This window comes from Alosa sapidissima, chromosome 17 (assembly GCF_018492685.1).
Source record: "Alosa sapidissima isolate fAloSap1 chromosome 17, fAloSap1.pri, whole genome shotgun sequence".
Lineage (NCBI taxonomy): Eukaryota > Metazoa > Chordata > Actinopteri > Clupeiformes > Clupeidae > Alosa > Alosa sapidissima.
In genome coordinates this window covers 31,883,915-31,895,757 of record NC_055973.1, presented here as the reverse complement: position 1 = coordinate 31,895,757, position 11,843 = coordinate 31,883,915, and the positions used below count along the sequence as shown (strand labels likewise).

At 40.9% G+C, this 11,843-nt stretch overlaps 1 protein-coding gene across 1 annotated transcript in view; it reads right to left on the bottom strand.

Moving 5' to 3' along the window:
* Positions 1-6,842: 6,842 nt before the first annotated feature.
* The window catches only part of skida1 (SKI/DACH domain containing 1), a 10,535-nt gene continuing 5,534 nt past the window's right edge, over positions 6,843-11,843 (bottom strand). The window contains exons 2-4 of the mRNA XM_042067374.1: positions 10,485-11,843; positions 9,756-10,262; positions 6,843-6,850 (exon numbers count right to left, since the gene is read on the bottom strand). The exon at positions 10,485-11,843 is cut by the window's right edge and continues 410 nt beyond it. Of these exons, the coding sequence (XP_041923308.1) occupies positions 6,843-6,850; positions 9,756-10,262; positions 10,485-11,843 (1,874 nt within the window). The remainder of the gene's footprint in view (positions 6,851-9,755; positions 10,263-10,484) is intronic.

The window sequence follows — 11,843 nt, the reverse complement described above, 5'->3', positions numbered from 1 at the left end:
CATATGTATCCTTCCCTTTTGTCATTTATCATTGGATGGTGTTGCATTTATTTTCGACATAGAATAAAGGAGCACATGTTCACACTGATGAAGAACGTCTTGGTGCACATCGGCAGCAATTATTAAGAAATGTCTCGTCAAAGGTCAGTAAGCTGCCACAAACCAGCAGGTTGTGAGACAATCGAAGAATTGGCCATAGGCTACTGACTATTAATTCATCTCATTGACTTGAATGTCTGCATAGCATTGGCTACATTTGATAATATTAACTTTTGTTCAAAAATAGGGCAGCGTGTTTAACAGTGGCGCGTCTATCGCAAGTGTGCACCTGGAGGCACGTTATTAAACTCCTCTCGCGGAGCAGCAATGTGACAGTCCTTAGCCTACATTTAAGTGAATTTCGGCAAAGTGGGGGGTAACTTAAGTTATTAACCAACATCAGCGCTCAAAGTCGGTTGATACGAAGACTGTGTTTGAATCCAGTTCAAGCACAATTCTGAATTAAAATCCCCCATGTTTTCGTGCTGGCAATAGCCTAGTTTCATTTGGTTGTTGGTCACTGCCTTGTTAAGACAATTCCAGGCGGCAAAGTCTGGAGGTTTTGATAAACCAACCACCATGTGATATACCAACCCCAAGTTTTTGACAGGCATAAAGTAGGATATGACAGACGTAATTGGATATGTCGACAACAAATAAATGTTATTGAGTGTGTGTGTGACAAGTAAATGTTATGGAGTGTGTGTGTTTACGTCCGTGCGTGCATGCGTGTGCGTATGTGTGTGTGTGTGAGAGAGAGAGAGAGAGAGATCCCTTCGTCAGTCAATCTCCCCACTTGTTTTTGTGTAAAATTGTCTAAGATTTAACCCTATACAGCCAAGTTGTTTTCTGTAGCCTATTGAAGTGTTCTATTTTAGTTCAGATCAAATATTATTTTGATTATGTAATAAATAACTGACCACCCAAAGGCTATGCTTGCTCTGATTCGTGTAGCATTTGGCGATATCTGGATGAATGAGCCGCGTTAGAACACTTGGCCTATTTGGTCTTGAAAAACATGAACACCAATGAATAAACTAATGTTGGTAGTGTGAACTACCCATATCCGTCTTGCAAGAAAACACCGACTTCCTTTAATCCACCAAACATGCCAAAGGTTCAATTACACGACTTTATATATGCGATAAACATTTTTGTTAAATTAGGCTGGATTGGGTTGATAGAAAACCTCAAAATAGAATATGTACCCAGTAGCCACACTAAAAGATTTCTTACACAATTTGAATAATGTCTTCTAATTGTCTGTTTCTACACTGATTTAGGGTTAGATTGCTAACTGTAATGCTCATTTCACCTTTGGACCACTGGACCACTGTTTAAAAAATATGCCCAACCTTTCCATAGGCTATTTGCGAACAAGCTATTAGTCGAGGCGTCTGTGCCTTGGGCCTACCGTAGAGAAACTATTCTTTTGGGGATCCACATTTCTCAGCCTAAGAGACAAGGTGCTGTTTTTACAATAGAGTCATTGAACAAACTATCTCTCCGTTCCTCCTTAAATTCCACCCCGTCTGTTCAACCTCCCCTTTAAGAGGTACTTTCATTCATAAGATCACCAGTAGGGGGAAGCAACACATAACAGTTGCGGGTCAGACTCTGCTCTTATGATTTTCATTGTAAAATCTCTCACTTTATTGCACTCGAGGTTGCAATAGACGGAAGCGATTTTATTGATGTTGCGCTTCGTTAATGCCAGGCCATTGCATCGCGAAATTTCGCAGTAGGTTTTTAAACAACACATTTGTTTTTGTTTTTGTTGTTGATGTTAAGTTACATAACTGCCATGATCGGTTAATGATTAGCCTACACGCGTGCGAACACACACGGAGATAGATTGGCGAGAGAGAGTGAGAGAGAGAGAGAGAGAGATTATGTTAGTATGAAAAGGTCCATTGATTGGTGTGTTTGGAATAATTTTATCTCCAGACTATTTTGCTGAAGAACTTTCTGATGATGATCATTGTTCTTGCCCATAGCCTAATTATATGTTGCAGCCTAAGCCAAATAGTCTGTCATTTATCTAGTGACACTGTAAATATTAAATTGATGTATTTGCGCTCCAAACAGGGTGTCTTGAAAGGCCAATATAACATCAGACGGTTAGAAAGTGTTAAATGTTTCATATGTATTGACTTATTTATTCATATTTTTGTGAATTAATACCCGTGTCCATTGCGTTTCCTTCCGTGCCTTCTCATAATTAGTAGCCTACCCACCAATATGTAGGTAAGCTTTATTCTTTATTTAATATGCTAAATTAAAATATCAAATGTTAGTGTAGTCTAAAATTCAACAACCATCTAGGCTTACACATGTTCTCACAATTTTAGTACGTTATGAAAATTATCTAAAATAGCCTACATACAATTTTTCAGTCAACAACTGCCAATACGGCAGAGGTGTTTGGGTCTTATTTTTAACCTTAAATAACTATTGTTAATTATTTCTGAATATAAACTGATTTGTTTGGTCTTAGGTGGTTGATCAATTAAAATGTAAAGTGAAATTAAACAATATATGCCTAATAATTTGGAAATCCACTGAAATAGAAGACAAAAAGCCTTAAACGTGAGTCGATTTTTAATGATTTTAGTTCATTCAATTAGCTTTGAATCAAGTTATCTATGCGCATTAAATGAACATGCACGGCTGTCGAATTCTTTACATTATTTTTGTTCTTTGTCAGTTTTTGATGATTACAAGTTCACAGAAAAACAATTATACATACAGAGAGAGAGAGAGGGAGAGAGAGAGAGCAAGGGACAGAGAATGAATTGACTTGTGTTTGTCTATGTGTGTACAGATTCTACATACACACATGTGTGTACACATGTACAGCCAACACACACATGCATGTGGACGCACGCACGCACGCACGCACACCAGAGGCTCCATGCACAGGCCTACATACACATCTACAATGGATAGGAAATTAGCCTACAATTTCACCCTGGTATCCATAATACAATATTAATTTTGAGGAAACTAACTTGGTCTAATGTAACTATTATTTACTTGGTCTGTGGGAAGAATGGGAGTCTGTACAAGTCATGCGTGGGATCTTGCTACATCATGCATGGGGTCTCTGCCCTATGCTAGCTCTGATCTAGGCAATGCTTTCAGATTTCTGTGCGATTGTAAAAACAACTGCCTCTCCAAATGCAACCGATATGTGCTTCGCTGTTGTTTCGGAGCAGAGGGCCACAGTCAGTGTTTTTATTTTTTTCCCAACGCAGCTTTAGTATTTGAGAGTATAGCTTACCTAGGAAACACAGGTAGACCTAAGCAACACTGACTTTAAAATGACACTGCATAAATATCTTCATTAGATATATGACGTCATGTTTATCATAGGGTATTTTTAAAATATATTTTAATATATTTTTTAAACGATCTCCAAAGATGTCCATGTCATGCCCTAGGCCTGGGTCTACTTTATGTTGTCATCAGCAATTAACTGCGTGAACGGATGAGGGGAAAGAGGAAGCAAAGAATAAGCGAATGTGAGAGACTGAAAAGGGTTTACCAAGCGCGCAGCTACAGCTACTGTATTTGCTTCATGTGGTGGATAGCCGACATTTCTTCAGTTTAGTCCTTACGCAGTGTTGTGCCTATATTTGGATTGAGTCGAGGTCAAGCAGTTAGACAGAGCTTATTTGAGTATGAGTCATCTTGTAACTGAATTTCATTCGGTGAATGACAGATCTTCAAATTGCGTAAAATATTGCCGTGTGTTTTCTAAACTAAATCCAATGCCTGATCAGTTCATTTACAAATGGTGCTTTTATCCTAGGGGTCAGACAGGGTTCCGCTGTCCATCAAACGTTGCTGATTCAGAAATGTCATTGTAGTGGACTTGGTCAGAAGCGCTTTCATTTTTTCCCTTTCCCTCTGATTGCTGGATCTGAATGCGCGCTATTATCTAGGCTATAAGGAACTGTTCACCAAATGTTCGGATTGACGCATGGAATGCAACATGCACAAGCTACCCCAATGTAGCCTATTAATCTTTTTTGCACCTATTTAAATCATGACAGAGTAGGCCCATATAGAATTAGACCTACTCCAGGCAGCCACGAACACATTAGCACTCAACCGGTTTTTAGATAACCCGATGAAAACATGGAGTGGGTTACGGAAATCTCACTATAGGCTACACGTGATTACAAACTGTACGGATATTCCATCAGAATTGAGCAATTCAAAATAAAGAATTTTAGTTATCATAAAGTTCATAGTTCAGTAACATTGTACCCCTTTCCCATTTTAAACATAGCCCTACGTTAGCCTATGCTTAAATGACGGTGTGGGCCTGCAATATTGAGCGTCCCTAAACAGCCAACGTTTAATTTATAAATCTATGCATCTCCAGTGCTAGGCTTCATGTAATCTCGGCGTAAATATTTGGGAATATCACTTTCGGACAAACAGTTAGACTGATACAATTTTAGGTTGTAACATTCAAAATGAAGGCCTGGTGATAAAAACTAAAAATTTTATAGCGTTTCTGTGGTGTTGTCATTAGTTGCCTACAAGATGACAAAGTCGTTATGATCTTCAAAGAATGGAGTTTTTATGATAATGTCTCATATTGTTAAAACGTAGCCTAATTGTGTTGTGCCATAGGCTGTTCTATGGGACTAGTGTACAAAGCATTATATATCAGCGGCTGAATTACAGACATGGAAAAGTAAGTTTGTTTAGGGTGTGCCATGCTTCCTCCGAATGAATGGAAAACTTGGACTGTTCCCGTCGCTGTGGCGCAATATTGCGATAAATGTAGGCCGTGTCCGGTGACAGCCTCCTGTATAGCCTGAATGATATTGGACGTAGGCTACTTGTAAGATGCGGTCTAATTTGATGGCGCACAAGGCCCACAACATACAGACTGCAATGGCCTACTGTGGCAAAACCTAAGAATAGTCAATGATGAGAATTACCTTGTAAATGAAAAAGAAACAATAATTAAAAACTGAAACTATCGTTAATTAACTGAATCTTTTGTGCTTAGGCACGGTCACCATTTTTTTCAGACTGTCCATATGAACAAAACAGGGGAGGTTCACGAAATGGAAACCCAACACCAAGAGCTAAATAATTAAGTTGCAATAGACCTACAGGTATTAGCATGTGGATATTTGATTGTGGTAAATTCAAGAGATTTTGGACTTAATCGATAGCGTTATGGAATAGGTTGACAAAAGGATCTAGGCTACAAAGTTGCCAGACGAAATCATTGCTTGCGGATAGTCTTTGTTTCCCATTTTAAAGCCCTATAGTCACATTTCCAGAAGAGTCCATAATGGTTTATGTTTGTAGGTCTACTTTGAAAACGCAAGTTGGTCATAAGCAAGTTGGTTAAAACACACACTCATGGACTGAAATTGAATGTGCAAGTTCACATCGTCAGCCGCTCGGCAATCAAGGCAGTAAGGCGATCAGGGCGGCGGGACCAAGCGCATTATCAGCCGCTCTGCATGCGGCAGTGCACGGAGCTGAAAAAAACTTCATCACGGTGAAACATAGGCAGGCTAGGTGCCGTCCCGTTCTCCATATTATGACTCATGCTGGGAAGGGGGGTGTCTTTCCGAACAGAATACACTGATTACAGTGACCAATTACGCCAAAACTGAAAAAGATGGCCGTATATGCAACATGTTGTATTCTTGACCAGATTAAGTCTGCAAGTCTTACTTTGCTGAAATTGATTTTTAACTCTATACTTGTCCCTGTGCTTGTGTGCCCTGCATCAATTATTTGCTTATTTATTTATATAGCCTATTCATTGCATTACGACCTTTGCCTTAACACTTAACGCAAATTGAAAACATTAAATCCATGCTAAATCGGCGTGTGCATTCCTAATTGTAATATTAATTAATTAATTAATTAGGGATTTAACGCGTGACGTTATATTCAACCATGTCCGTGCTGTGATAGGCCTACTTCAGAGGATGTTTATTCAGAGCAGAAGACAAAAGAAGTTATGAACTTCCTTTGTTTAACACCGGACTAAACGGACACATCCCGTCCAATAACTGGTGTTCAACGGTAGGCCCGAATCCAGTTTAGTGTGCCTGTCAGTCACTTAACATCTCTACTCTCGATGATTCGGAGACTCAATATTGCAGCACATTGTTTAATACAGGAACGTGACCGAACAGCAGCTTTCTTCACAACATTAGAGTCCAAAATTTGACCATTTCGCTTAATTAGCTGGTAAGGCCTTTGTCTTTCCACTGTGTTGAGGGTGCCTTATGTTGCTGCAGATACGTTTTCTAAGGCCATGACGAGTGAACACGTTTGAAAAACATTTTATCAAATAACATCTTAAGTGAATGTAGTGATTCTGACGTAGTGTTAAAATGCCTACTCAAATCACATCTACTTTATCCTACAACACAAATCAGACCTTCAAACAAGCATTAGCCTCGTAAAATTCTTTAGGGCATAGTAATTCAGAGTAAAAATGTTCCCCACTTATAAACATTTGATGTTTTGATACACCAAGAATCAGTTTGACACGGCCTCATTTAAATGTGTGTCCTTGGATGTCTCCAAAAAAACTGTTTTTATTTTATTAAACTTTTGCATTACAAAAAAAAAGCAGTTTAATATCCAATTCATTTTACAAATGTGCATCAGAAAAGGGTCAATATTTACTTCGCCAAACGCCTCATTCGCTGAACATAATCAAAACCTTGCCTCCTAAAGTTGTTGTAACTAGATCCTTTTAAGTCGTACGTATCATGTTGCTCCAAACTGCGTACAGCGTAATAGGCCTAGTCCCCTACAAGCGACACGCGGAGTATTCACACTTAAGAATTACATTCATGTACACGCTTGGTCATTGTGGGCGCATGCTTTTCTGTGAAGTTTTTTGGGGGACCACTGCCCCTCCCCCACGTGTGTATATGCATTTACTATTTACAGTTGTAACCTCGTGTTTTCTCTTATTCCAAATTCCAACAGTATTGTGCCGGAGACTAAGATGTGGTCACCAAATGAGAATAAGGTCCTGAATGACCCAGTGTGTGTGCGGTTGACATGTAGGCCTACAGTAGGCTCCTTCACAGGAAATAAGACTCACTGACATCCACACCCAAATGCGTTTAATTAACCATTCTTAGCTTAAAAAGAAAGAGAAAGTGCTTCAGAATCCACCATTCAAGTTTTCATTTCGAGTGCGTTCATTCTACACAACAATGGTAGGCCTATCAAAAAAAGAAAGAAAATCACTAAAATAAATATTCAGGTTTTCATATAAACAACCAGTGACTTCAAAATTCATGTCATAATTTGACCTCAAGTATTATTATTTTTTTTTAAAAAATGCAGAAGGACAAAGGAAAGACGTTCACACATGAATCTGCATCTACACCACTTTAGTGTTTACGCGCGACTCCTCGGCCTCGTGTTCATAGTAGGACACTTACAAATGCTATGGAGCCACGTGCTCATTTCCCTTAATCTGTTCTAAATTCTACACGGCATTTAATTTGGCGATCCTTCCGTTGAGATACCTTGTTCTTCACCCCGATTGCAACGCTACGTTCCCTGGCCTCGCAGTGCACTTTGACACGGGGATTACGGGTGAAAGGTTCCTTGCTGAACTGGTCCTTGCAAGGGACGTGTTTTTTTTTTACTATGATTTAGAGAACGCCTTCTCTTCACATTTTATATTGGCCTGTGTGGTGTGCTTCTACTTTTGCGTAACCCCATACAATCAATCTGCAAGGCTGGCTTTAACTTCTTAAAAATAGGCTACGAGCGCAATGCTTTATGTACACATCCACACCTGAAATACAAAAATACATGGATCACGAGGCCCTTACGCGTAGGCCTACGACCTACATTTAAAAGTCTAGGGGTGTGTGCTATCTTTACAAAAAACCCTGTTCTTTTTCATTTAAACCAAGACACGTGAAGCCTAGTTTGGTGTGCTCTACAGCCTACACAAAAATGGCCTCTGAATGAACTCTGAATGTCTGGGACAGTGACTACATTTCAGCAGAATATCGCTGCCATTCTCGGCCAGGAGCTGAACTGTGAGCATTTGTAGCAACCCTGCTTTGCGTTGCTATGGTAAGCCCCGATGCATATTGGAGGGCTGAAGTACATTCATGACATATCATCCACAGTGTCCATTTTGACTTGTATAACTAATGGCTCTGAATGAGCACACAAAATATCATTTCATTGGCAAACAAAAAAACACAATTCTTATCTCTTTGACATTCGAGGACTTACCCTCCAAGGGTAGCCTAGTAATTAAAAATAGCACTTGAATAGTGAGTCAGAGCGAACAAAATCTCAGCTGGGCATAAGGACCAGTGTGATTATGGGATTTCCCAACCCATGATTCACAAAGGTATATTACACAATGTACAGAATATTTTGCGCAAATAATTCATATTTGCGCTGTTTCTGCTGTATAACCTCAGCCTACCATAATAAACAAGTATTGATGAATGATAACCATTTCAATAGCAGAAAACGGGTTCATGGATAAAAAAAAAGATCTAAATTTAGTCTGTTTTCTGGGCACTTTATACCTGCTATTGTTATAGGAGATATGAGTTTCAGAACATTCCTCTTATAAAATTCACACACTTGATGTAGGCCTCGCTATTGTGTCAAAGTGCAATGGTGAATTTGTGCTCATCTGTCTGTCTGTATAAACCTAATGTGTGTGTGCTCACAAGACATCGATTTGGTGTGTTTTTCCATTGTATGCAATCGTGCAAATCAAACAACTCCTGATTGTCGGTTTTGAGGCCTACAGACGTATTGGGATGCTTGTGCTCAGGCCTATACAAACACACAAGGCTATGGGGAGTTTCTTTAAACAACAACAACAACAACAAAAAAACATTGTACAGCGACAAGCCATTTCAAACCAAATCACTTAATTTAAACATCTCCAAACAAAAGATCATGTCCAAACCCCTGTAAAAAACAAAGAACATATCCACGTCAACAGTCAGTCCTTTTGATTATCACCCAACGGTGTGTCCATGTCCTGCCGATGCGGGAACAATGAGAAATCCACTGGTTTTAAGAGGCTTTTTCCACAACTGTAAATAACTCAAGGTTTGCTTAATATTAACAATGACAACCTAAAATCCAACAGGTCGAGCACCATGGCAAGTACACAGGGCCAATACAGTGGAAAAGCACGTTTGCAATACCACAGCCATTGCTTGAGGGAATAGCCTATACTCTCCAGCGTCTGATCAGACATGACTCCTGGAACGTGTCTCACCCAGTCCAAATGATAAGACAGAATCGTTCAGAGGCCCAACTCGATATTGTGCACGTTTAGTTCCATGACAACTCGCCAATCCTCAAAAGCACATACAAACGAAGGTGGAGCAGAGGCTCATCAGTGCACACATTTTAAGACGCGGTTATAAATAAACAAAGCACATTTTCACGAGATGAGAGCTTGTTACATTAGCATTTCCTGAATCTCTGACTGGGTGGGGGAGGTACGACAGGTCCACCAAGCTGCCATGTCCAAACAGGGTGAGACTTATGAGGCAGTTCGTTGTTTCTTAAAGAGTTCAAAGAGTAAGCTGGAGTCAAATCTCCATCACTGCCAAGAACTAGTGATGGCGGAAATGGAAAATTCGCCATGAAGTTGAAGGTTTTTTTCCCACATGTCCCATGACTAGTCGCACGTTTGCGCTTACTGGCCCCCGTGCAACCCTCGCCTGATCCTACATTACTATCCGCTTTACCGGCTGGGCGAGGACTCCTGTCAACTCTTGCAGTCACCCTCGCCTGAATCCGCGGAGCTTCAGCCTGACTTCCCAGTGCCAAACTCCTGTAGTTTTTCCGAACTCGTGCACCATTTTTGTACTCCCCCTCCACTGGACAAGCAGTGTTGAAAGTGCTTTCTGCCTCCTGGTTACTACGGGTCTTCCTGTGAACAGTGGCAGTGCTTTCGTTAGCTTTAGAGAAGTTACTTGACCGGTCAGTTGGTTTTAACTCATTAATAGGGTCTTGACTGTTGTTTGTTTCTGACTCTTGTCCTTTGGTCGAGTACGCATAACCCTGAGTCTCATATTCGTACTCGTCATATGTACTTTCCACTTTGATTTTTACATTATTTAATAGAGTGGTAGGTGTTTTCACCGGTCTGGTCTCGTTGCTGGAACTTGTAGCCGAGAGGGGCTCCCCCGCCTCTGTTTTGATGGCTTTCAGAGGTGAGGGTTGTTTCAGGCAGTGGCTATTTTTCACTTCTCTTTTGAAATGGGAGGCTAATGAAAGATTGTTTTCAGAGGACGTCGAAACTATTGTTTCATTGTCTTGGGCACAGTGTGAAATCAAGGCTTGAGGGCATTTGTTTGTATGTCCTGATGTCCTTTGTTGCAGAAATGCTTTGTTTCCATTTACGCAAGATGGGCCTGTGTCTTTACCTCCATTAGCTGTAAGGTCCTCCGTCTTTGGATCATGTGGGAATTCAAACTGTGGTTGTGTGCTGGAAACTCCTTTTCCTTTAGAATCAATGAAGTAACTCGCAGCAACAGACGTGTTGAATTTAGGCAAATTTAAGGCATCGCCATCTCCGCGGTTATCCCTGCATTTGGTAAAGCCACATTTTTGCTGTTTTTTGCCTTTGTCATCATTCGGTGCAGTTGTTCCACTATGTGCGCCTGGTCTTGGCTGGAGACTGTAGTGGAAGGTCGGCTGCAAAAGCAAAGGTGCTTTAGTGTTAAGACTCGTAAATCTTGCGCGCCTGAAGCGAATACTCTGTATGGACACTTGGCTGGACACAGAACTTGAATCAGACTGGGACGAACTCTCCTCGTCGGAACTGACTTCCGATGACTCCGAGGGGGATTCGTCCTCCTCCTCATCCGAGGTTCCGGAGTTGCTAGTCGTGGACAAACTTGACCCAAAATCCGAGTCATTGTTTACGTGCTCCGAGAAGGAACTAGATTCAGTGTCGCTGCTGCAACTCTCCTGAAAATTCCCAGTGTGCTGGTGGTCGAGGTATAAGTCGTGATCAAGATGAAAAGAGCCGTTGGGTATTTTTGTCTTGCAGCACTTCGGAACAAACAAAAGCTGTTGACTGGGTCTGCTCCTGTTCCAGAACTGCCTCCCGGTGCTCTCGCGCTTCCTTTTCCTCTTGTAAAGTAGGTCGGTGGTGCCTGCGAGCTTGGACTGAGCTGCAATGGCGGACTGGTAAAGAACTGGCTGTCGGCTCACAGCATTCCGAAAAAACGAGTGTCTCTGATTAAAGGCTACATAGTTGCTAGGTATCGGAGTTGTTTCATAGTTTTTGAACGTTTTACTCGCAGACTTTGTGACAGCTTGGAAGTCATGACGAAGCGATTTGCTGTAAATTTGAGGTAGATTGGAGTCGGGTCGGGAGGCAGTCTCTTGCCGGCCAGCTTTGTTTTTAAATGAAAAAGTCTGTGGAACGCTGTGCAAACTTAACCAAAGTTTTTCTTTCCAAAATCCATCCGGCGAATCATTGTGAACCTGGCCAGTACGTACACTCTCCGATGGCTTGGCTTTTACCTTCCTTTTGTTGGATTTAAGCACACGTTCAGTTTTGCAAGAAAAATACAGTGCCTCTACATCCTCTCGTGAAATCAGGGTACATTTAGCCGCATGGAAAGCTATTGAATTTATTGCTTTGAGCTTTCGCAGTTCCTCTAAATCACAGTGATGCTTCTTTACATTTAGGTGATCCATTCGTTTGTGCACAGTAGTCCTTGGGATATTTTTCAAGAGGTCAGTGAAGACTTGCGAGAGGGCAAACATTTGCT